Here is a 27100-nt window from a genome sequence, read left to right as displayed (position 1 = left end):
GGAGGGAGGGAGGGAGGAAAGAGAAGAAGGAATCATAACTTTTATAAGTATAATACATATCTTGGATATCTTTCCAGGTCTAACAAATATTGTCATAGCTTACTAACTCATAATAATTAGGAGAAAAGTCTGAGATCAAAGGGGGAAATATTTTAGAGTTTAGATTAATTTTTTAGATTTTTCTAGATTTTTTTAAATTTTTAGATTTTTAAAATTAAATCTTATTTCTGTCAAACACTAACATTTTCTCACATCTTCCCTTCCTCTAGGAAAAAACTCAAATCTCAGTTTTTTTAAGGATTGTAAGTCTTGTACTTTTATAAACACAGAAACTCAAATTAGGTTAACAAAATCGTGTCTTGTAGACATCTTTAGGGCACTTATTTTAACAAATATCTTTAGACATTGAATTAGCATAGCAATTGTTTGTACAGAAATTATTGTTTCTGAAATTCTTAAAAAAAATTTATTCCCCTAAGTATTTTAATGATTCTCCTCTACAGCTATTAACTTGCTTTTTTCTGTGACAAAAATTTTTGCTAAGCCAAGATAAACTTTAGCCGTGGTCTTGACAATTTTCAAAAGCATAAATTATTAATTCATGAAATGCCGATCAATACAATATTAAATCAAGATATAAATCAATAAGATTCAAATAAAAAAAGGTATGGGAAAAAGGGATAAAGAAGGAGGCTTGTGGTCCACCAAGCAGAAATGAGTTTATTTGTCTCTCCAAGTCCCAAATTCCTTCTTTCCCTGAATTGACCGGTTGGGGGCGGTGTTCTTTTTTCTTTTGTTAAATTGGCTGAGCACTCAATCAACCTCTATTGCCAGGCTCCATCCATTCAGTCCGAAGGATTGAGCTGTTCAATGTAAACATACCGTGTATAGCTACAGCTTTTATAGTTTATTTTCTCAGCCTTCTTTTAAGAACCTATTCTCAGGAGATTTGTGAATGTGGAACAAAATTGAATGAGGCCACAGATTCTCATTAAAGGCTTCTAATGCCAAATTATTTTGAAATCTGTTCATCCCAGGTAGCACTGTGTGGAATGTGTTTAACTAGACACAGCAAAGCAAGGATGTCCTGCCACATTGCTGAGAATCAGACCTTTAAAAAGAAAAAAAGGAAAAAAACAAAGTAGTAACTACCCAATTTCTAAAAAAAAATATCTTAAGCACCCAAACCAGGTTCATTGTTTTCTGTAAAAATGTTGGATTACTGCCTGAAATAAAAACCGAAGAAAATATGAAAAACAAAAGTTACTACCATCATAGGGCCCTAGAGAGAAAATTGTTGAAGGTTGTTCTTACTCGAGCTCTGATGATATTGCCCATAACCGTATAGCTAGGAATTTTTGTGCCTGGGCAAAGAGAAAAAGGGAGTTGAGATAGATTTGGGAGGGGAACTGAGGTGGGAGAAGGAAAAGAAATGTGCCAAGGACACCCTGAGATTTCTATGTGACTCCAATACTAAACAATAGAAGGAAAATAAGGAGAGAGGACAAAGTGGCTGGGAGGCCAGGTTTGTAGTTACCGGAAATGTAGTTGCTGCCAGAAGAAGAAAATGGGTACCCCAAGAGGTGTCTTCTATATTTCACTAGCATGAATGAAAATCCCAGAGACCCTACCCTAGTTACATTCATGATGCCCTTTATTAGGTCCTTTTTTATTTTTTTTAGGGAGTAAAAAGCCCATTTTTGAGGAATTTTATGAACAAAATGCTTTTAACTGTCTCATCCATGGTTGTTGATAAATGTTAATTATTTCAATAAAGAGAATGAGTAAATCAAGTTTTCAAAGGGTCAAAATGAAATAATATTTCTGCTTCAACTGGAATCCCCAGTACTCTGGTACAGTATTTAACACATAGTAAACACTTAATGATGACCTGTTGACTGGTTCCATTCCCTAGAACAATATTTGATATGCTTATTTAAGTGATTCTAGATTTTATGGCTCCTCCCATCACTGTCATTTGTAAGCCCTAATTGTTATTAGTCACTTTTCAGGGTCCAACTCTTCATGACCCTTTTTGGGAGTTTTCTTGGCAGAGATAATGAAGTAGTTTGCTGCCCTTTCCTTCTCCAGCTCATTTTACAAATGAGGAAACTGAAAGAAACAGGGTGAAGTGACTTGCCTGGGGCCATTTTGGGATTTTCTTAATGGAGATACTGGAATGGCTGGCCCTTTCCTCCTCCAGCCCATTTAACAGATGAGGAAACTGAAGCAAAGAGGGTGAAATGATTTGCCCAGGATCACACAGCTAGAAGTATTCAATGTCAAATATGAACTCAAGACCTCTTGACTCCAGCCATGGCATTCTATCCACCGTACCTCCTTCCTAGCTGCCCATGCCTTACTAGCTGATTTCAGTAAGTTGTAGCATTAAAAAAAGGCATCCTCCAGTCGCCAGCTCTTTGATAGGTGTCTTCACACAGTTAAGTTGGTTCTTAGATATCAGAACCACAGTATATCACTGAGATGTCCCATTCCTTAAGCCATTCCAGCTCGGTTGGACTGACATCGCATTTGAAAACTAAGTCACTGCTATATAGCCCTCTATGTAGCATTGGATTAAGACAAGCAGCAGAGTAACCAATTAATAAGCAATTAGATGGAATGGAAATCCAAGTCCTCCATATTGGTGACTGAAGATTACCTTTGCAACAACCCAAGAGGGGTAGAAATCCTGGTGTTCCTATATTTATGTGTTTGTCTTTTTATAAGTGAAACATAGATTAAGATCCAAAAATTCTAAGAGGAAACTAAAATGATGAAATGATTTTTCTTATTTTTATTTTTTTAAACCCTTACATTCTGTCTTGGAATCAATACTGTGTATTGGTTCCAAAGCATGAGAGCAGTAAGGGCTAAGCAATAAGGGTTAAGTGACTTGTCTAGGGTCACACAGCTAGGAACCCAGGACCTCCAGACTCCATGCTTGGCTCTCAATCTACTGAGCCACCTAACTGCCCCCAAGTGATTTTTTTAAAAGCTAATGTTTTTGCAGTCCATAAATAATGACAACCAATAAGTAAGTAACCTAGAAAGGCTGAGGTGTACTGGAAAGAACATGTAGTTAAAGGAGTGGGTATAGGTCCCTGTTCTGATATATCTGTATAAAATATCTGTATCGTTAGGCAAGTTGGCTCAGTTCTTTGCATTTTAGGTTCCTTGTATGTGATAAGGTAATAATAATATTTGCAATGAAATGCCAAATAAAATCATATATAGAAAGGATTACATAAATATAAGCTACTATTATTTGAGACAAGTAGCTAAAAGCTTAGCCTTGATATCGGTGCATTAAATATTAAAAGCTGGTAAGCTCAGTTTTAAAAGTCAAAAATAACTTGTGACTTACTGAAGATGAAAAGCTTTCCCATTGACCTAGAAAAAGTCATCTATATGCCTTGCCTCTACTATCTCCCTTTCATTCATTTCTGAATACCTTGCAGACCACCTTCTTCTAGATCTGCTACTTAACTGATACTGCCTTCTTCAATTATGTTGTTGTTCAGTGATTAAAGTCATGTCTGACTCTTTAGAACCCCCATTTTATGTTTTCTTGGCAAAGATTCTAGAATGGCTTACCATTTCCTACAGAAGAGGAAACCAAGGCTAACAGGTTTAAGTGACTTGCCCAGGATCAGAATTAGTAAATGTCTAAGGCCAGATTTGAACAAAGAAAGATGAGTCTTCCTAACTCCAGGACTGGTGCTTTATTTACTCTGCCATAAAACCATCTCCTATTTGCTAAACCCAATGGCCTTTTAAAAAACCTCATCCTCTTTGACCTCTCTAGAATTCAAAATTGTTGACCATTCCCTTCCTCTGGTTAAACTCTTCTTCCTAAGGTTTGTGTGACACTGGTATCAACAGGTTCTCTTCTTGACCATTTAACCAGTTTTTCTCATTCTCATTTTGTTCACTCATCGTTCCCCAAAGGTATTCTGTATTCTTTTCTCTTCACTCTGAATACCTTCATTGACATGGATCTACTCCCTACTATGGGAACAATTATGATCTCTACAAAACTCCAATAATTTAATAATTTGTTGAATTTGAGATGCCTATGAGCTGTACAAGAAATTACAACAGGTTTACCAGTTGATAACTATCTGTGGAAGAGACTTCTTCAAAGAATGAGGAGGTCATTTATCCCCTTCCCACACCTTCACCATATAGTTTCAAATCAGTGCTACTCATCCAGTAGGAGGTATTACATCCAGCAGGGGAAAATAGATACACATTTCAGACAGAAACTGATAGAGAGACTTCCAACCAAAGAAAGAAAAAGCTTTGAAGAGTGTGACCATGGGAAACAGAGGAAAGAAACAGGCTTCGAAGAGGGCAGCTAGGTGGTACAGTGGTTAGAGTGCCAGGCTTGGAATGAGGAGGACCTGAGTTCAAATGTGGCCCCAAACAATAACTAGCTGTGACCCTGGGCAAATCTCTTGACCCTATTTGCTTCAGTTCTCATCTGTAAAATGAGCTAGAAAAAGGAAATGGCAAACCATTCCAGTATCTTTGTCAAGAAAACCCTAAATAGGGCAAGGAGAGTTGGATATGACTGAAACCACTGAGCTCCAGTGGAGAGGAGCTGACCTTGGTAACTCAGTTAAACCACCAGCCCATCACAAACATGGTACCCAAGAGGAGTTTCATAAGATGTCTACACATAGAAAAAAAGTATTTTTAGGTTCTATAGTACCAGAAGTTGTGCATTGCTCTTGCATATATCCCATTTATGTGCCTCCCTCCCATTGTATTCTAAGTTTGAGTCTACTTTTCCCTTGACTATTGTGTATAAATGTGTAAGAATGAACTCTAGTTTCTTCCAGAGAGTAAATTTTGCAATGACTTTACTTAGTGTACCCTTTTAGTAAATGCCTCTTCTAAGAGCTAATTAATCTATTGGCTGATTGTTAGTAAGAAGTTCACTAGTGGGGGTTCATGATTTAGAGAGTTAGACATGAAAATCCACAAAGTTATCCCAAGGCATCAGATAGCAACCACTCTCCAGATATTCAATCTTTGAATATAGCCAGGAGAAGCAACATTAGGGGCTCAAAATATTTATATGCCATATCTTCCCAATGGAATGTAAATTTCTTCCAGACCAGGAATATTTTTTTCTCTTTTGTCTTTATATTCCCAATGTCTTCCATGTAATAGATATTAATAATTACAATTAGGAGAAATTGGGGCTTAGGGTAGGATTGGACTGGATCGTCCGGACACTTACTATTGGTTCTGAGTCATTTTCCTTGTGACAAAGGAGAAGGGTCTAAGCATTCCTCCTATGTGCTAGGCACTGTATAAATACTTTACAAATACTATCACAAGATAATGGATGATTCTTGCCCTGCCAAAAAGACCTTCTTGCAAAAGTGACATTTCTTTTTGGATCAAACATTTCTAAGAATATTGGTTTTAAATAACATTTTGAACAGATTTGGGGAGGAGGCTGGTTCTTTGGTCACTGGTCAATGTGAAGATATTAGGTATTATAGCTGCAAATACATTTTAAATTCTAAATAAAATAAGCTAAAAAATAAACAATGCTGTGTCTGTCAAAAGGGATGCCCACAGCTAGGCTGACATAACATGATAATTTATGTCTAAGGATGAGTTTTCACAAACTTCTATTACAAAGTCTGGAGCATAAAGGGTTTCTTGCTATCATTCTTTACAGTGGCCTCTGGAAAAACCCCTGTAATCCCTTTATTGGCAGAAGGGAGATGATTTCCATCTTCTCCTTAAATGTTTCAGTTAATGTTCTCAGGACAGCTATTGGGTGCATTCTTCAATACAGCCCCTTGTTAGCCCATTTAGCAAAGTAAATTCTGATATGCCTATTGTGTTCTTGCCACATAAAGTGGTTAACAGATTCTTAGAATGAGTCATTTACATTTTACCAGTTAGAAATTATGAGCTTTTAATGAATGTACCCTCATCAGTCATTTTAATGAGTCTCTTTCTCTTGAGTTTGAAATATATCGATCATTACCATGTTTTTAGTGAAACCTACACTTGTCCATCTTTCAAGTTAAGTAATGCCTACAGAAAAAAAAATGTGGTCCAAGTTCTTGAATTAGAATCTGTTAAGAGCTTAGGCTCTTTAAGGGCACACAGCTTAACCCCTATGTATGCCAGATAGCTCCAGTCTTGGCTTAACTATTTTCTTAGATAATTCTGAAATAAGGAAATAAAGAGTGGGCTTGGAGTCAGGAGATGCCTAGATTCAAATCCTGCCTGTAGCACTTACTTGTGTTGCAACCCTGGACAAGTCATTGAGCCTCAGTTTCCTCATCTATAGAATGGGAATAACATGGCTAATGCCAGTATTTGTTTTGAATGACTTCCTATTTATAGCAGAGGCAGCTAGGTGGTACAGTGGATAGAGTGTCTAGCTTGGAGAGTCAAGAAGACTCTTTTTCCCAAGTTCAAATATGGCCTCAGATATTCATTATCTGTATGACTCTGGGCAAGTCACTTAATCCTATCCAACTCAGTTTCCTCATCTATAAAATAAGCTGGAGAAGGAAATGGCAAACCACTTTACAATCTTTACCAAGAAAACCCTAAATGGGGTCAAAAAGAGTCAGACATGGACTGAAAAGTGACTAAACCAATAACTATTTATAATGGGCTTTGTATTTCTTGCTTTCTCAATGAGTAGAAGAAAGGCTGGGGAGAGAGAGATAATTTGGAATTGAAAATTAAATTAAATGAATAGAATGAGGTTACAATTATTTCCTGTTCCTACTTAATAGGGTGGTTGCAAAGATCAAAGTAGATGATCTCCATAAAGTTCTCTACAATCCTAAAAGTGCCTTGTTAGATGTGAAAAACTTTATTCTTATTATCCTGCCTCTAAGCTCCAATTTCTCCTGACTACAATTATTTTGAATTGCTAATAGGGAAGACTCTACAGAGGGTGATGGTATTCACCATTGCTTTGTGGTATTCACTATTGCCATGTAGCATCCTTGAAGACTGCCTCAGTGAAAATAAAGTCACTGCAAAGCTGTCTAAATTAATGGTTCTCATTTGTTGTGTTTCAGCTCTTTGAATTCATGAACTTCTTGGCGGAGAACGTCATCTTCTGCTATATGGGCCTGGCGCTATTCACATTCCAGAATCACATCTTTAATGCTCTTTTTATACTTGGAGCAGTCGTATCCTTTATGAAAAATGCTTTCAAGGGCAGCCCAATTAGAAGAAGGGGCGAAGGCTTGTCAGTCTGATTCTTGGATGTAAATAAATATTCAACTAGTATTCAGGACATAAGTTCAAATCAATGCAAGAAATATCATTTGATTTAAATGCCTGAAAAAATAAGAGGTCTGTAGGAGCATGGGGTCCTGGTTAGGAGTTAATGGTTTAGAGTAAGACTTGGGAAGTTGGATGATTCTTAAAGAAGGGCTCAAAGAACTTGCAGTAAGTTGTATCCTACAGAAAAGAAGTTAAAAATTGTACCTGGTTCTTCTTCAGATTCCCTGAGTACAGGGCATGGATAATTAGGTTTAATGCATCAGTGGAATCAGATTGGGTATAAGGAAAGACTTTTTGGCCATCATTATGGTTATACAAGGTGTTCCTCATATATTCTAAAGTTTAAAACTCTGCCAAGACTTGGATCGTTCTATATAGTCTTCTTCCTTGTGATTTCTCTGGTAGTAGGAGAGGTCCCTTATCAAGTAAGAAGAATAGGTTAAAAGACCTCTATTCTTCCTTTAAAAAGATAATGTGGCTCTGGAGTCAGAGAACCTGAGTTCAAATTTCACTTCTGACCTTTATTACCTATGTGGCCTTGAGAAGTCATTAAGCCTCTCTAAAATTCAATTTCAACATCTATAAAAATAATTTAGACTGGATGGCCTTCAATGTCCCTTCTAGCTCTAAAGCCTAAAGGCCAATATCATTCTAGAGGATGTCTCTGGTCCCAGATACAAAGTCAGGACCTGAGAACTGGACTAGATGACTTCTGCAAAGCAGATTGGGTTCATTCCCATTGATCCAGGTCATGAAGGAGTAGTCCTTTTCCAAATCACATTAATTCTATTTGAGGGCAAACTAGAACATATTGTTCCATCTCAAAGTAGCTTCTTTCTTGTATAGACTCCACGTTGTTTATTTCAAGTAGGACAAACCATTCAGGGCAAGTTAACAAATTTGATTAAGTAGTTTTTGTGGGCAGAGCACAGTGTCAGATGCTAAGAGCAAAACAAAGATGATGAAATGAGCCAGGATCCCTCTTTCTTAGAGCTTTAAGTCTGGCGGGGGATAAGGGAGGGTGACTTAAATGAGAAAGTAGTATACAAAAGGAAAAGAAGTACATCAAAGGTATATTAAAGTCCTAATTGAGATCCAAGGAAGGTGGGAGAAGTTTCTTATTGACTGTGGGGCATGTGGGCCTCAGGCACAGCTTCCTAGAAGAGATGGCATTTGAGTTAGACTTTAAAGGATATATATACATACATACATACATACACACACACACACACACACACACATATATATATATATATATATATATATCAGAGTATATATATATATTTAATGTGAAACAAGAAACTCTTTGCAAGCACTTTCAAATGGTATTGGGGGAATGAGCTCACAATCCATTGGCCCAGCCCATATTCACAAATTCGTTTCAGTTTTATTTTCCATATCATTCTTGGGGTATAGATTCACTACTTAAAATGATACATCTGATAACATCTAGGAATAGAAATCTGTCTCTGGTTTATTTTTTATTATGTTGTACATTGTTAGAGTTCTAAATACAAAAAAATGCAGTCTTGAATAAAAGTTTAAAAGGTTAAAAAGTGACTATATATATATATGAGTTCAACAAATAAACATTTATTCTTTAATTCATTCAATAAATATTTATTAAGTGCTTTCTATATGTCAAGCACTATTGGGTGCTAGGGCTACAGAAAGAGGCAAAAGGCATTTCTTGCTCCTGCCCTCAATGAGTTTACAATCTAATGGAGGAGAGAATGTACAAACAAACATATAAAAATAAGCTAGATATAGGATAAATGGGAAATACTGAAAAAAAGAGAAAGTGCTGAAACCAAGGAGGGTTAGATCAGACTTCCTGTAGGAGGTGAGACCTTAGTTGGGGCTCAAAACAAGCCAATGAGACCAGTAGTCAGAGGAAAGAAGGGAGAATATTCCAGTCATGGAGGACAAGTAGAAAATGCCCAGAGCCAGGAGATGAAATGTCTTTGTTATGGAAGAGCCAGACTAGTGTCATTAGATCAAGCAACTGATATTGAGAAATAAGGTATAAAAGAACTACAAAGGCAATAGAGGGCTGTTATGAAGAGCTCCAGATGCCAAATAAAAGTATTTTGCATGTTTCTGGAGGCAATAGGAAGCCACTGGAGTTTATTGAATGGGGAGAGTAACCAACAGATCTGCACTTTGTGGAAATCACTTTAGTGGCTAAAAGAAGTATTGGAGTAGGGAGAGAATAGAGACTGGCAGATCCACTTATGGGCTATTATAATCATCAAGGAATAAGATGATGAGGAACCAGAGAGGTGGTGGTATTAGAGGAAAGAAAAGGAAATACTCATGAGATGATGGAAAGATGGAATCAACAAGCCTTGGCAACAGCTAGGTTAGGAGGATATTCTTAAGTCCTCATTATGTTCCAGACACTATACTAAGTGCTGGGGATGGGGAAGAAGATAGCAAAGTTTTATTTTAGAAATGCTTTGTTTGAGATGCCTCTAGGACGCCCGATTCATAATGACCAATGATGTGTTGATGAGGCAGGACTCCAGAGAGCCTAGGACTGGACAGAGGTAACTCTGAGAGTTATCAGTGTTAAGGTGGCAAGTGAACCCATGGGAGTCCATAAGCCCACCCAATGAAATAATGGAAAGAGAAAAGAGAAGAGGACCCAGAATGGCATCATTGGGAACATCCACAGTCAATAGGCATTTGCTATAAAAGAAGAGTCTCTTGGGAAAAGAGTCATTGGGAGGTGAAAGCAATGAAAGAGAAGCAACAATAAAACATGTATTTAAATATATATATATATATATATGTTTTTGTACATATGTATTATTTATATGTATATATTTTTATATTTTATACATATGTGTTATATATATTTTTTTAAAGAGGAATAGAAGACCCCTTAGCAATAAAGAATATGGAGGAGAAAGGGTAAATACACAGAGGTAGTAAAGCACAAAAGGCTGCTAATGATTCAGTTAGGCTAACTCTGCTAGTTACTACCTACCTGTGCTATTACCTACACTTTCTCTGGATTTCAATATCTTCACCTATTAAAAAAAAAAAGGAGGTTCAACTATATTAGCTCCTTCTAACACTAAGCCTGATCTTGTGAGCCTGAGTCAATGAAAGTAGGATAGAATCAGATTATGGGGGATGCTCGAAGCTGGGCAAAAGTGTTGCATCTTTTCTGAATTAGAAGCATACAGATGGATGCATAAGAATGGTGACATCACTCATCACTAGTTAAGGCAATTAGATGGCACCATAGTGCTCAGAACACTGGGCTTGCAATCAGGAAAACCTAAATTCAAATCCAGCTTCAGATACTTACTAGCTAGGTAACCCTGGGCAAGTCACTTAGCCACCATCTGCCTCCGTTTCTTCAATTGTAAAATGGGGATGTGAGTTTCACTCACAGGATTGATGTATCAAATAAGAAAAAAGTTTATAAAGCATGTAGTATAGTGCCTGGCATACAGTAGGAGCTATATAAATGCTTATTTTCTCTCTCCTCTCTACTTTTACCTGTTTTACTTTATTACAAGAGGCTTTTCATGGAAGTACTCTATATGTGTTAGTAATGTATAAATGAAATATATCAATAAAACTTTAAGTAAAAAAAATGAAAAAAGCAATATAAGAACGTTCGACTTGGCAACAATATGAAGAATGAGGGTGGTGGGGGCAAGAGAGCCAAGAGGGGAAGCTATTGCAGTAGTCTAGGCAGGTGGTGACGAAGCAAATTCACTAGAAAATGAATGTGTTTGTATGTCGGTTTTTAACTGCTAAGCCTAGAATTCAGGAGTGTCTATTAAAACCGCTTTAGTATTACAAGCACAGCCCAACCTGACCAAGAAAAAATTAAATGTACCAAAGAAAAAGGAAGAGGGGGGTGGGAAAAAGATTGCTAGACACAGACAATATAAACCGACAGCAAATGAAATGGTAATCATGACTCGAAGTACACGGAGTCTCCCTAAAGTGCTGCTTGGGGAGGTAATGCTGTTTCCAGCCGAGCGGTTCATGCTTCATATTTTATAGCAAGGCAGAAGATGTCAGTCGTTGGGGATACAAATGGGATGAGGAAATAGAGAGTGATGGAGGCAGGATTGGGACAAGAACTCTAAACCAAGGCTCTGTCCAAGAGCTGTCCAGCAGCCTGTGATATTTATGGAGTGGAATCAGGAACATATCAAAAAAAAAAAATGGAATTGCTGAAACCAATTTCATGATGATCAGCCAGTTTATCCCCCATTTGTGTATGTGTGTGTGTGTGTGTGTGTGTGTGTGTGTGTGTGTGTGTGTGTGTGTCTGGGTAATGATGCGCTGGCAAAACTTACATACTCTAACTTTCCCCTCATTGTTGTGTTTTCCTCAACGTTCTCTTGCCTGACAGTTAGCCATTTTTATAGCAAGAGCCTGCAACATCTATCCCCTGTCCTTCATCTTGAATTTGGGCCGGAAACAGAAGATCCCCTGGAATTTTCAGCACATGATGATGTTTTCAGGTACGTGTCTCTGTCCCTTGAACGTCTGTGCTTCTGTTCCTTACCAACCTCTCCCAGAAGGCGAAGGGCTGGGAGCAGCTGGATCTGGTTTCTCTTCCTTACCTAGAACCCTTTAGAACCCTGCTCATGCTCAGTCCATCACACAAAGCGCCAGGAGGGATCCTCTCCCAGGAAAGGAAGGGATAAGCAAAGAGATCCCTCTGAGGAATGCCTTGGGTCAACTGTAGCAAGCTGCCACCCTGTCCAGACCTTGAGAGAGGGGCTGGACGAGCTCCCATTTATAAGATCTGTTGTGGGATCGTCGCCTTGTCCAAGAATTTGAATTATAAGCATGCAAGCCCAACGATGCATGGTAATCAGTATGCAGCTGGCACCTGCCAAAAAATAAATTACTTGCCTGTAGCCCATTCTCCGTGGAATCCCCCTTCTTCATCAACAGGTCCTACAGCCCCTGACAGTTGACTGAAAAACTCTAATTATTTAAGCAAATTGCTGAAAATCTCTTTGAAGACTCTTTAAAGCAACAGAAAATGAACTCAGTGATGGCAAATGGTAGGCCATCTACAGTCCAAGAGAGTTCAGTTTTCTGTCTTATTCATTTCTCCTACATGCAAGCGATCAATGAACATTTTACCCCAATATTTCAAAAACTATACTTCAGTGTGACTGGTATGTTTTATAATATTATTGACTTTATATGCCTTTAAAAACATTATTCTCAAATGGAAACCATTGACTTCAGACTATCAAAGGGATTACTAACTTAAGAATTCTGATTTTGCATTAACCTTTTTATTTGCCCAGGAACCTCTTCCATACATACCCTTTTACCTGGGCATTTTGGCCCTTTGTATATTCGTACCAAGGGTTTGTACCTGAAACATAAGACTTAAAGCTGTAAGAGACCTTAGTGATATGGAACAATGGAAAGAGGGTTAGCTCAAGAATCAAAGGGGCAGTTCAAATCCGGCCTCAGACTCTTCTCAGCTGTGTGACCCTGGGCAAGTCACTTGACCCCCATTGCCCACCCTTACCACTCTTCCACCTAGGAGCCAATACACAGAAGTTAAGGGTTTAAAAAAAAAAAAGAATCAAAGGGGCAGAATTCAAATCCTGATTGCCCCTTCTGAGATGTTATTTATCATTACAAAATCTATGTTTTCTCATCTCTAACAATGCATAATTGGATTAGATAACCTTTTAAGGTCCTTTGGGTTCTGATTTTTGATCCTCTAATAAAGTAATTCAGTCACCTCATTTTACATTTGAGTAAACTGAGGTATGGGAAAGTTCACTTGAAACTGAAAAATTCAGATGCAGATCTTCTTGACTCCAAATTCCCTTTCCACTATCAATCAACCAATCACATTTATTAAGCAGTGATTATGTGCCAAGCACCGTGCTGGGGAAATAAAAAAATAATAAAGTATAGTCCTTACCCTCAAAAAATTCAGCTTTATCATTCCATTGGGGCAAATAAATAAATAAACAAATAAGCAGCAAGTGACTGAATGTCCAAGACAAGATATGAATTATGCAGTGGCTCCATCCATTGTCAAACCAAATGCCTCTCAACATGCCATTCTCGAAGGTCACCCTTGAAATAAAAGGCCTTTCTGGTCCTCAGGGCCCAAAATATATAGACTTAGCCTCCTGCTACCTGGGACAGGCAGTTTGAAGCTATTTCATTCAGCCTAAGATAGCTAAATCATCATCTCAATTTGAAGAGAACATTTGTGGTAATGCTAATATAATAATAGTAATAATAACTTCCATTTATTTAGCCCTTTATAGTTTACAGTTTACAATTTAATAGCCACCTGTCTGTGGTTGGATGGCTTGGCTGATTGGCAGTGATTCTGCACACAGCTGTGGATTTTCCAGAACACCTGGCACCTAATGGCATGAGGGAATTGGTTAGGGGAAGAGAGGAGAGAAAAGCAGAAGAGCTTCAGCTAGTCCAACACGCAAACATAAATTGCAATGATGGGATGACTTCTGTGCTCTGGAACCCTAAAGATCTTGTGGCAGGCAATTGTATGAGAAGAGATAGTTTGGTGTACTGACCAGAGAACCAATTTTGGAATCAGGAAAAACTAGGTCCAAGCCATATTTTTCTGTCCTTTATTGGCTATATTGGCCATAAGCAAGTGTTATTCATCTCTTAAGTTCACCCAGGCAAATAGTTTCTGTTTCTTCATTTTTCTTTTTGTGTATTTATTATCTCTCTCTCCCACTGCCTCCTTTTTTTTGTTCCCAGGGGGCCTCAACCTCTTTCTTTGATCTCTTTAGGGATAGTAATCGGTGCCATGGTCTGTACAATTAAATGGCTTTTGGAGAAGAGTTCCAATTGCTTTTCAGAAAGGCTGGATCATGACAGTAGACATTAATGTATCTATTTTCCCACATTTTGTCCAACCACTTGTCTCCAATTTTGTCATTTCTGTTTTTCTTCATCTTTGCCAATCTGATGAGTATAAGAGGGAACCTCAGAGTGGTCTTTAAATTAGTGATTGTCTGATTATTATTGATCTGGAACCTCTTTTCATACGGTCATTGATAGCTTAGATGTCCTGCCTTGAAAACTACCAGGCAGCTTTCCAGGATTTTAATTTACAGATAAGTTGCCAATATGCCTGAGTAGAAGGAATTTCCACAGAAGGAGTTCCTCACACCAAGGAAATCGTGCTGCTGGACTAAAATAAAAATATGTAATCATTGTCCTGACATATTATTTGGAAAAACATTTCTAGTGTCTGGAGAACAATGCATTCTCTTCCTTCATAACGCTTCTGCACTTCTACTTAAATAGCAATGACTTTTTTTAACTAAATTTTAATTCTCAGATAGTTATTTTTGTGCGTTTGAGGCAAAACCAGCTTAAGACTCTTTAAACTAATCTTGGAATGTAAAGTTACTATTGGTTACTTGAATGGTTAACTTTGTAGTCTTGACAAATCTCTTTTATATGTGTTGTTATTTTCAGTCCTTTTTCAGTCATGTCCACCTCTTCTTGACCCCATTTGAAGTTTTCTTGGAAAGGAGTGGTTTATCACTTCTTTCTCCAGCTCATTTTACAGATGAGGAAACCGAGGCAAACAGGGTTAAGTCACTTGCCCAAGGTCACACAATCTGAAGCTTGATTTGAACTCTATCCCCTGCAGGACGTCACCATCCCTCTACAGTGGGTAGAATAGGTATTGAGAGGACAAAGACACAAAGACCAAAAAACAGAGGAACTATAGAAATTCTTTGCTAACCTTGCACAGATTTAGCCTCATTTGCTGAATGGTACTTAACATTGGTACCTATGCAACGTCCAGCTAAATATATTAAAATAAGAAGCTGCATTCCTAATCAGCAATACTAGCCTGTGGATTCAGGCCCTCTGAAAAATTCAGATTTTTGTTCTCTGGCAGTCTGTGGGTAGTCAGGAGTTGATCAAGGAAGTTTACACTTCAAGAAGAAATTCTAAAGCCTCCTTTAAAATTCAAGGTCAGGGACAGCTCTGGTGTATCATGTGTCACCCTGCACAAAAGAGCTTAAGAAGAATGCTATACTTCCCCCAAACTTTTCCTGCTGTTCCCAAGAGCTAATGCTGTGAGTAAGCAGTTTGTCTCCAGTATTCAGTTCCCTTGAAACTAAAAAAGCAATGCCTGGTGGTTTCCATTGGAAGAGAGATGTTCCATACAAATTAGCCTCCCTATTGATGTGGCTCAGAATATGAAAGCCCAAACTCTTGTCTTCATTCGAAGCCACGTGCTACTATTTTTTTTTTGCTTGATTTAAATAGGAACCAGAGCCACAGAAAGGAAGGCAGAGAAATGGCCAGACTAAGACAACAGGAAGGCAGCCTTCCTGAAAGACTTGCCCTTTGGGATGCCTGGATTCCACTTCCAAACTGTTGTTTTGGGGGAAGGGGAAAAGGAAGATGAGATAAAAGAATATCATCTAAGCAGCCCTACCATTAGAAACCAAAATGATTGTACAACAGCTTATTCTAGTGTCAGGATGACTCTCTTTCCCAGATTCCCGTAAGACACCAGCAGATATGTCATGTTTCCCCACTGGAGGTCTTCAGCATCTACATCCAAAGTTGTCACACCAATTATAGGAAGGAAGAAAATTGAAACCTAAAACATAAAAGTCAGTAATAAGAAAAAGACCCAAAGAATTCTCATCAGTTGAGCAGAAAACAGAAATAGAGATCATTGGCTGTGGGAAAGAGAAAACAACAACAAAAATTGTTTTCAAGAAAATATTCTAATATATCTACTATTCCCACTGAAATCAGTGGGAAGTACCTGCCGAGAGGGCTGCCTGCCTTGGAGACCAGGCTACCCAGGTCCTCTAGAGCTACTCCAAAAGTTCACCCTAGACTGAGTAATGATCCAGAAATCCAGTGAGAAACTATGGTTAAATGACATCTTACATTCCCAGTAATGGTACAAAATGCCAGCCCTAATCATAGGGTCAATAGTTAAGGGGGCGCCTTAAGTGTATGAGCAGCCTTGAGTGTGATGAGAGGACATATATAAGTGTAAGGTTCTGTGATGGGTGGCCATAAAAGTAATGGGCTACTCTAAATAAAAGCTCAGGGTGATAGGAAAACCCAGAGATGTACAAAACTTATTGCCCTCTGATATCTTGAATCCTTGAGCTGGTCCCCTTTTATGCAGCAGTCCTTTAACTCTCTGAGTCAATTTGTTTGAAACAAAGAATTAATAAATACTTGATTGATTGAATGACTGATTTTCATATAAAAAATCATCCAGAGCAGCACTGTGATCACCAATTAGACAGGTAGGTAAAACAGAGGGGTAGTATTTGAATTGCAGAATCCATTAAGCTCACGTGGTTTTAAATGCTGAGAAAAATTGTTTGTGATTACAACGAGCTCCAAAAATGGGAAAAAAAGCTCGGAACGTTTGTCAGCCAGAAGCCATGGTTGCTTTCACCCATTACATTAAAATGGTTCAACATATCCATCTTTAAAATAAATGCAAATTAAAAGAAAAATAACAACTTGCAGGCATACTGTTGTAATCAACAAATTGGGTTTTTTTTCCATTATCTAAATCATAAAAATGTTTACTAAATGGAAATTACTTGTGAACAAATGGACTTTTCAGAGCCTCAGAATACTCTGGCTATTGCTAAGAGCCTCTTGGCATAGTGGTTAGAGTACTAGATTTGGAGTCACAAGACCTGGGTTCCAAACCCATCTCCCATGTATGTTATCAAAGGCATACTATTAAGCCTCTCCGGACCTATTGGGAGTGGATAATAATGGGTTACAACCCTCCAGGGTTCTAGTGAGCTCATACACAAAACACAATACATTTAAGATATTATCACTGTAAATGGCATGTAGCTGGACTAAGTCCGAACTCTCACAGATCCTGACATACAAGAAGGACTTCCAGCATGGCCTCAACCACAGACTATATTGGTTTTCTGAAGATCAGCCTGATGAATTACAGAGAGAATCTGTAAATATAGGTTGGCCTCTTGGTGATAAATTATTTAGTCTTGGCAACTCATAAAAGACTGGAGGAGTTGTGGTCTTCATTCATTGGAAGGAATACCTACATGAACAAGTGGCTCCTAATTGCCTCCAGGATAAGAACTCTTCACCTTTTTATGTCATGGCTCGCTGGCAGTTTCATTAAGGCAATGTACTTCCCAGAATCACATTTTTAAATGCATAAAATTAAATGTATGGGATTACCAAGGAAATTTGGTTATATTAAATTGCAGTTATCAAAATATTAAAAATAAATAAATCGAGGTCATAAACTCCACATTAAGAAACCTTACTCTAAAATGAAATATATGCATCTCTGCCAAGCTTATTCAAATTTTTCCCAATTTGGCCCCAGCCTATTTTATCCATCCTTATTATAAATTACTCCCATTCCTGACCTCTACAATCCAGCCAAAGTGGTCTTCATTCTGTTACTCCCATATGGCCCTCTATTCCCCCTCTCTGTTCATTTGCAATGGCCATCTCCAGTTCCTTTAACACACTCCCTCCTCCCCTCTGCTTCATAATATCCTTTATTTCCTTCAAGATGCAGCTCAAAAACCACCTTCTACTATAAGGACTTTCTTAATCTCCCCAACTGCTGGAATCCTCTCTCTTTAATTACCTAATATTTAATCAATTTTTATTCTGTATCTATTGATATATACTCATGCTGTCTTCCTAACAGAACATAAACACTTTGAGAGTAGGAATCATTTAATTTTTTTGTTTTTTAATTCCCAGCACCTTGTACCTTTCACCTTCACCAAGTACTTAATGACTGTCTATTGACTGATGGATTCACTTATTTGATCACAAATCTATTGGATTACATAGGGGTGTTATTCCTCAAAGAAGAAATCACAGAAAGCCTAAGGCCTCTTCCACCCCTTTCTAATCCCCAACCCCCTCAACAAAAAGACAAATCTCATTAGTCAAGCCAGAATATCAGTGTTCACATCAAAGAGAAGGCAAAATCCTATTGTTGTCAGAAATGATATTACAGTGAATTTTTGAAAACCACTGACCTTTGCTTAGGAAAGATCTGTTTCCTTTTCTTTTTTTTTACAGGACAATCGTGAATGCCTTTCTTGTTCTTACTCTCAATTCCAGCACTGACATCACTGAAATTAATATAGGAATCAAAATGTTGTAAATCAAAGTTCCTATTTCTTGAGGGAGATATGTTTTGATCTCCCTGAAACAAGTTTGCACATGTAAAATGTCACAGTGCTACTTAGGCATTTATTGAGTGAGAGAAAATATCTTCCTCTGGAGAGATGCTGTGGTTAGAAGTCTACAGACCACTCGATATAGCCAAAAAAAAAAGTGTTGCCTTTAGTGACATGTTGAAAATAAGTTTGCAACCTACAAGTACATGCAGGGTCTACTGTTCTAAGACACCAAATAATGGAAGATATCACTAAAAGAATGCCTACCATCTGTTTTGTGTTTCTTCCTGGCTTTTTTTTTAATAGAAAGATTCAGAATAAACATCACAGCCAAATCTCTGAAGTTTTTTGCTCATATGGTACTACTAGTAATTTCCAATAAATTTTTCTGATAATGACTACTCTAAACTCACTAATGAATTATTTTGACCAAGTACTTTTCAAAAGCTCTTTTGCTTATATCTTTTAACATCACCTTCATATATTCCTTTCTCATTACCTCAAATTAACCTAACAATAAAGAAGAAAAAAACAAAACAATTCAGTAAAGCAGCTAATGAACATATCAACCAGGACTAGTAGTGTAGATGATATCCAAAAACCTTTGTTTCCCACCTTTACAAGGAAGGAAGAGAAGTATGTTTTCATGTCTCTTCTTATGAACCAAGCTTTGACATTCCTTATTATTACACAAGATTTAACTGTTGTTCCTGTTATTCTTTTGATTTACATTGTTATCATTGTTCTGCATATTGTTTTCTTAGTTCTGCTTTCTTTGCATCAATTCATGTTTTTCCATTTTCTGTATTATTCATAGTCTTTGTTTCTTACATTTCCATTTCATTCAGGGATATTCCCCCACCTCCAGTTTGTTTCACCATTCCCCAACTGGAAGACAGCTATTATGTTCCCACTTTCTCACAACTTCAAAAAGTGCTTCTCTACATATTTTGTTGTAATCTATCAATCAATGATGTTTTATAAAGTAATTTCTCTGTACCAGGCACTGAGAATGCAAAAAACAACAAAACAAATTGTAAGTCCTGCTCTCCAGGAGCTTACACTTTTAAAAAATATTTACCTTTTGTCTTACAATCAATACAAGTATTGGTCCCAAAGCAGAAGAGTGGCAAGGTCTAGGCAACTGAGGTTAAGTGATTTGCCTGAGGTCATACTACAACTAGGAAATGTCTAGGATTAAATTTGAACCCAGGTCTTCTTGACTCCAGGCATGGCACTCTATTCACTGAGACACCTAGCTGTCCCATTTTAAATGGGACTTTTTGTTTATTTTTCTCTTCCTTGAACTCTGTTTCTATGAGTTGGATGTCTGCATTAAAGGGTGAGGACATCATAATCTCTTTCTTATGAGTTGACTTTCTAACAGTTTGACTGACTTGACCAACTAGTTACTCTGACATGGAGTGGACATGAACTTAGGTAATCATCATCATCAATAGAATACATTTTAGAAGTAAGGGATAAAATCACCCATTTTTCTAATTCTACCCAAAGGTTCTCTAGATAGCATCAGGGGAAATATATAAGATTAACTCAAGGCACATTATATATGTAAATTCATACCCTTAAATTTTAAATCTGAATGAAAGTAATGCTATTTTCCCCCCAAAGGCTATCCCCATTCACAAATGCATAAACCTTAGGTAATTTCAGAGATTTTATCAATTTCACTGATGCATTGGGGACTTTAACAAGTATAATGGTTCACTCCTTTTGGTCCTGGCAGTATTGAATTTCTACTGATCTCAGTTAGTTCGCCTTTCTTTTATAGCCCTGTGTTTGCAATTACAATTGTTTAAAGTTTATTCAACAATGCATTTATCAAATCTACTCACCCTCATGAGAATAAAATCACAAAGCCTGGGGTTTCTATGTGTTTATCTGTACCATGTTGCTGATAGATTTAATCTGATTTACTATCATGCTTCTTGGATATCTCTTTAGCTATGAAGTTCTCCTTAGCTTCAACATGCCCAGCAATGTTGTATTGTCACATTTGACCATTATCTCCTAGCTGTTTGCAATGGGAAGAAATATCTCATCTCCCATTTAGCTCTCTTACTGGTATAAGAATATCCCCGAAAAGGGTCATGGAATTGAGGGAGTGACCTTAAAATTGAAGTAAGACTTTTATGGACACCCTGTATATAATACAAGTTTGGTTTCTTCCTTTTCATGACATAGAGATGAAATCTCTTAAATATTAGAGAGAATAAGGAAAAAGGAAAGTGTGATTGCCTGGTACAATGAAATTTCAAAAAAGATTCTCTTATTGAAGACAGAAAGTATCTCAGAAACAATTTGCTTCCTATACTTCCATGTGATTTAATGATGTTGGATTGAAAATGGAACTGGAACTATGTAGCAAGGTTGTAATACCCAAAGAAAATGGATAATGGAATCAACTGAAACTCTTGCTGGATACTGTCACCATTTTCAAGGCCATGGGACTTTAGCCATGATAGAAGTAGTATGTAAACATAGTTTTAGGTCCAAACTACGATTTTATTAACTATATTAACACTAGAAAAGAAGAAAATAGTATTAAATATTTAGAAATTACTCTATACCTACATTTTGATTCAATTGAAGAAATATTAGTGCCTACTGAGTGCTGATGACATTGATCAAGGAAAGAAAAACTACAATATTTAGAGAAAACAAGATTCCTGTCCTTATTGAAGCAGTAGGAGGATATGCCACATAATCAAATAATTGTACCATCTATTAATGAGTAAGAAAATATGAACCAAATTCTTGGGGTGGGAAAAAGGGTCACAGAATTAAGGAAAGCTTCATGAAGAAGTTAGATTGTAATTAAAATTCAAAGGATGAGTAGGAATTCAAAATGGAAGTGGAGGTAGACCATCATTCCAGACACAAATTCCAGGAGCAATTTAGGCAAAGATAGAGACAAGAAACAGGAAGGTACATAGATGCGAGAGGAAGGAATTGGATCTGGCTGAAGGTAGAGCATATAGAGGGTAGTGATATGAAATAAAACTGGAAATATCAGACAAAGAAGTCAACTTTTTCTTAATGTCACAGGGAGTTGTTGAATGGTTTTGGGGGAACAGTTGACATGGTCGGATTTATTCGGAAGGCATAGTGGGCTTATAGTAAACTCAAGAGTGCATCAAAGCCAGAGACTAAAAACAGAGAGACCCATTAGGAGCCAATTGCAAGATTACATGTGGTAAGCTAGGGAGCATATTGGATATAGAGACAGACCTTGAGACAGTTTCAAATCTGGCCTCAGACACTTCCTAGCTTTGTTATCCTGGGGAAGTCACTTAATCCCAGTTGCCTAGCCCTTACCTCTCTTCTGCCTTAAAATAGTAAGATAGAAGATAATGGTTTAAAAAAGAAAAAAGACTACACTGAAGTGGTGCACTAGGGAAACAGCAGGGAGAATATATTAGGGGGAAAAAGAGATTATAAAATAGATTTTAAAGATGGAAAACATTGAACTTGAACAGATTGGATACAAGAGTTGATAGAGAAAGGAAAAGGGGGTTTTGTTTCAACTGGGAAAAGAGGAAATGAGGAAAAAATAACTTCAACAGAACTAGAATCAAATCATCCTTTCTAGATCTTCACACTCCCACTCCAATCTATCTATTCTATTGGATAGACTTTATTGACTTTTGGATCACTTTGTCCTAATGTTCTTCTATGGCTTTAAACTTATTTCTAAAACTGGACTCTATCTTTCTCTAAAACCCTTGCAACTTCCTTATTGTCACTGGTATCATTGTCTTCCAGACTCCCAGGTTTAAAAGACTGAAATAAGTTGTGAGCTCTCCCTGTCCTTGACCACATTGTCCAAAAAATCAGCAAGTCCTGCTGTTGCATTCCTTAAAACATCTCTTAGGCCTACCACTATTTCCTTTCCTTTTCTACCCTAATCTAGGCCTTTATCATCATCATATCATTATCATTACTGGCCTAATCCAGTGAAAGAGACTTCCAACTGGTTTTCCTGGCTTCAGTATCTTCCCTTTCCAATCCATCCTACACATGGCTACAATAGCTCCTTTTGTCATGTCATTTCTCTACTTAGAAACCTCCTGCAAATTGTCCCCCACTTAGGATAAAAACAATAAATATTTTTAAAAAAACAAAATGAAAAGCACTCCAGGCAATTGACACCTAGAATAATACAAATTTACCTTTGATATGTATTTTTTTTCAAATTCATTTCTTCTTTTCCTCTAAAGAGAGCTATCTGCCCAAGCCAAAGTGGTCTTCTCATTCTCCATCTTATATTTATTCCAACTTCTTTTTGGACTCTTTCCTCTCTTATCTAGAATGTCCTCTCCTTTCTGTCTACATACATACATACATACATATATATATATGAATATATATGTATACATTTAAATTCTATGTGTTTTCAAAGCTTAGTTCCCTTTTTTATTTTTTCAATTTTGAAATGTTTTAACAAGCATTTATTTTCTCTCCCTCCAATCTGCCCTCACCCCAGTGTGGGGAAAAATGGAGACAATGAAATAAAAACCATTGTAAACAAATGTGAATAGTCCAAAATTTAAAAAAAAACAGATTTCAGCATGAGCCATGTCCAAAAATGTATGTCTCATTCTGTAAATTGAGTCTGTGACCTCTCTGTCAGGAGGTGGCTAGCATGCTCCAGCATCAGTCCCTTGAAATTGTAGTGGTTCATCACGCTGATCAGAGTTCCAAAGTCTTTCCAGTTGTTTGTCTTTATAACGTTCTTATCTTATACCTCTTTCTTCTCAAGGTTGTTGTGAGGAAAGTACTTTGTGTTGTATTGCTGTTGTCTCCGCAGCTCATTAACAAGTTCATTAAGGCAAGGACTACATCTTCATCCTTCTTTTCTACCCTCTTGCACACATAGTGTTCTTATTAAATCCCCAATAAATGCATCCTGAAATGAACTGAGAGACTTCTAAATGATATTGAAATGATGTTAGACACCCCTGGATAGAAGGGTGGGATTCTCTTTTCACTCCCAATTCAATTAATGGCCAATATTCCAGACTGATGACACTGAGATCTTGAAGTTTTCCTCCTTACCTGGCATACTCCATGAGGAATCTTTGCAGCCATTCCATTTTTCTTGATGTTTTTTGCCAAATGTTTTTGTAGCGGAGATGAATGCCTGTTACCCAGATTTTGAGATGTGCTTGGACAGGCATTCTTTCAAACCAGTCCATCAGTACATCTAAATTGGACATACAAGGCAGATGGACAGTGAGTTGTGCCTAGGATAGAAAAGGAGGAAGAGGACAGACTGGATTGCATTTGGGAAACTGCACTCAAGCAGCTCCCTTAGGCAAAAATATATCCTTTTAGCACCAGTATTTTCCTGGTGATGCTGCATGACAGTGAAACATGAAGCAATTCATCCTCTCAAGAATCAGAATTTCAGGAGACCCAAAGGTCCCAGAGATACAAAGATCTAGTTAACATCATGAATAAAATATTGGACTTGGAGGCAAGGAAATTAGAGTTCAAATCCTGTCTCAGACAGACTAGCAGTATGACTTTGGGCAAGTCACTTAGCCTAAGCCTCAGTTTCCTCAAGGGTAAAATGAGGATAATAATGGCAATCCCTCTCTGTCTCTCTTAGACACACATACACACGCACACACACACGCACATACATACACAGCGAAAGAGTAAGAGAGTGAGAGAGAGAGAGAGAGGATTCTCACAAAGATCAAATTAAATAACCAGTGTAAAATACTTTGCACCTTAAAGTATCATGTAAATCCTAGCTCTTATGATTAATATAAGTGGGCTGCACATATTACCTGCAAAATTTTGCCCCTGCCAGACAAAGGAAATGTAGGATAAGAAAAGGGGGTGGAATGATCATGTAACAAGAGCTACAGAAAAAAACAGATGGCTGAGCCTCGTACTGTATCAGAGCACACAGATGTTAAAAGATAAGGGGAAACCTTCAATATGGAGGATAGATACTCTTGGCAGAACTTAAGAGAAGACTTGGACAAGAATCACAAAGGGTGAGAAGTTAGGCATGTGCTGTACTCTGCTCCAAAGCAGTGCTTAGCACAAAGCAAGCCCTTTAGAGATGCTTTTTCATTCTCTCATTCTTGCAGTCATTCATTCTAGGGTATATCCATATCAGTGAAATGACAGACTCCCCCATCAAGGTTTTAAAATACCAAAGAAACCTTTTAGCAGAAGAAGGTTTCCTGTGTTCTAGCATACAAACCTATCTGAACTTGGCCTTCACCCACTCGTGTTCAAATGTGCAAAATCATGGTGAGAGGGGAAAAAAATAACATTACTTTTGCCCTTTGCCACAAACAGGAAGCCACATTTTCTGCAGCTCAGAACATTGTTACATACACAGCACCATTTGGTTCAACATTCTCCTATTGTTATGAAAACAGCATCAACATAATTAACCTAGGAATCCCTTGGAGTCCAATTTTAGATGAATCCACACTTAATTGCAGGTGATTCTGTTTGTTCCCCAAGATGATGCTACCTTTTTAGCTGAATATATGAAATCTGTCAAGATTCCTGCAAAGCAAAACTACTTAACGTGAAACTGGGTGGTTTGTGACGCTAAAAAAATGCAGCTTTTATAACAATACCCAGCTGATGACATAAGCAAGAGACCCAAGAGGGACCCTCCCCGGTGAAACATGGAGGGCCCTACACAAGGTCCTGGGTCTCCAGTCTTTTATGCTTTTTGTATTTTGTTCTTGAGATGCCGTGGCTCTTTATTTGGAATTAAAGTGTTTCAAATGGCCATGGCAAAGAACAGCATGTACCATTAGCAAATCAATTGAGAGAAGACAACTATGTACAAACTAAGTATTGGGCTTTCAACTGCTACTCAGGAAAACCCGTGGTAAGAGAATGATTTGTGGGTGGGAAACACAAGGAAAACAAATGGGAAGGGTGGAGGAGGAGGATGCTGGTCAACCTGGAGGGAGAAGATATATGCTGTAACATGTGTCTAAGATAGGCTGAGAGACAGCAAATAGGAAGCAGGTCTTATACCCAGGAAGACCTAGGATTCAATCCCATTTCAAACACCTAATGGTCTGTGTGACCCTGGATGAGTTGCTTTACTCTTTAATGGCTCAGGACTCTTGCAGATTAATTGCAGGTTTGCATTGGAAAAGAAGGAAGGAAGGAAGGAAGGAAGGAAGGAAGGAAGGAAGGAAGGAAGGAAGGAAGGAAGGAAGGAAGGAAGGAAGGAAGGAAGGAAGGAAGGGCAATGTCTGGAAATAGCGGAGTTCCCTAAAGGATGGACCAAGGACTCTGTCATTCCTAATGCTATAAGATTTAGTCAGAATCTGGAGTTGTTCTACTCCAACCTTATTTTTTAGTGGGAATACTAAAGTAGAGCAAAGTGAAGTGATTGCTCCGAGGTCATACAGCTAATAAGTGCTTCAGCCTCAGTAAGCTCCTCCAAGAAAATGAGGAAGCTGGAAAATCCCTGCAGAAGGAAGAGAGAATAAAATGGGGTCTAGAAGATGCTTTCCAATCCCAAAAGACCAAGTCAGTTTCCTGAGAATTGTCACTTACTCTGTTTGCCTTAGTTTTCTCATCAGTCAAATGGACTGGAGAATGAAATGGCAAACCACTCCAGTATCTTTACCCAGAAAATCCCAAATGGGGTCAAAAAGACGAGTCAGACATAAAACAACTGAACAGAATTTCGTATTGCAATCTAAAATATCCTGGGTTTGGTGATGAGACATTTAACTGACTTTCGATCTAAGATTCTAGTATTACCAGAACTGGATGAAAGTGCATGGATGGGCAGACTTGTCATTTGTGCAAGCTCCCAGTGTTCTGTAAGTAACCTTGACATTATGGAGGATGCAGAGAACAGGAAGAAATAGCACTGCCTCTTTCCCAGAGTTCTAAATGAACTCAGACTTTTCCAGCAAACCCTGGAGATTCACAGCTTCACAGGTCAATTTTGAATATTTGCAGTTTTCAACACCAAGCAGTACAGCCAATTCTGCAGAAAAACAGGAGTAGGTTCCCACTTTCCCTTTCTCTCCAAGGCTCCGCTATTTCACTGGCCTTTTTAGTCTTCTAATTACATCAGGAATGTGCTTCCAGAAGATGCTAATGGTTTTCTAACACCTTGTACTTTGGGCTTTAATTAAGGGCATCATCCCTATTCCCAGAGGTATGTACAGTATTTAGACATCTGATATTTTTTTTCGAGGGGGAGGGTGGGATCCCCTGCAAAGAGAAGAATAAAAATGTGAGTTTAGAAATCAGAATAGCAAGTATTCTTTTATGCATGTTCTTTAAATTATGGCCTGCCAAAGCATAGCTAATTTTGATGTAAGAGGACTATTAATGCTAAGTTAATATAATAATAATGATGCATTATTGAAGATGTTTTAGGAAGATTAACATTTATATATTGCTATCCACGGAAAGCTCTAATAGGAGCTCATCTTAAACATCAAATCACTGTGCACTTCATTCAGTATTCATCAACTTTACCTTCCCTTGAACACACAGAATCCCAAAGAAAAATAAATTTATATCAACTGCCACGTCTCCTAATTTGCAGTCTTATGGTACAATTATGGAGGATGGCCAGATTA

At 37.7% G+C, this 27100-nt stretch overlaps 1 protein-coding gene across 1 annotated transcript in view; it reads left to right on the top strand.

Moving 5' to 3' along the window:
• Window positions 1–27100, top strand: part of SLC9A9 (solute carrier family 9 member A9) — a 729976-nt gene that overhangs the window by 420474 nt on the left and 282402 nt on the right. The window contains exons 10-11 of the mRNA XM_044669458.1: window positions 7074–7187; window positions 11669–11780. Coding sequence (XP_044525393.1) covers window positions 7074–7187; window positions 11669–11780 — 226 coding nt within the window. The remainder of the gene's footprint in view (window positions 1–7073; window positions 7188–11668; window positions 11781–27100) is intronic.

Source organism: Gracilinanus agilis, chromosome 3 (genome assembly GCF_016433145.1).
Source record: "Gracilinanus agilis isolate LMUSP501 chromosome 3, AgileGrace, whole genome shotgun sequence".
Taxonomy (NCBI): Eukaryota; Metazoa; Chordata; class Mammalia; order Didelphimorphia; family Didelphidae; genus Gracilinanus; species Gracilinanus agilis.
The sequence above is the reverse complement of the archived record's forward strand: the minus strand, read 5'-3'. Positions and strand labels throughout refer to the sequence as shown.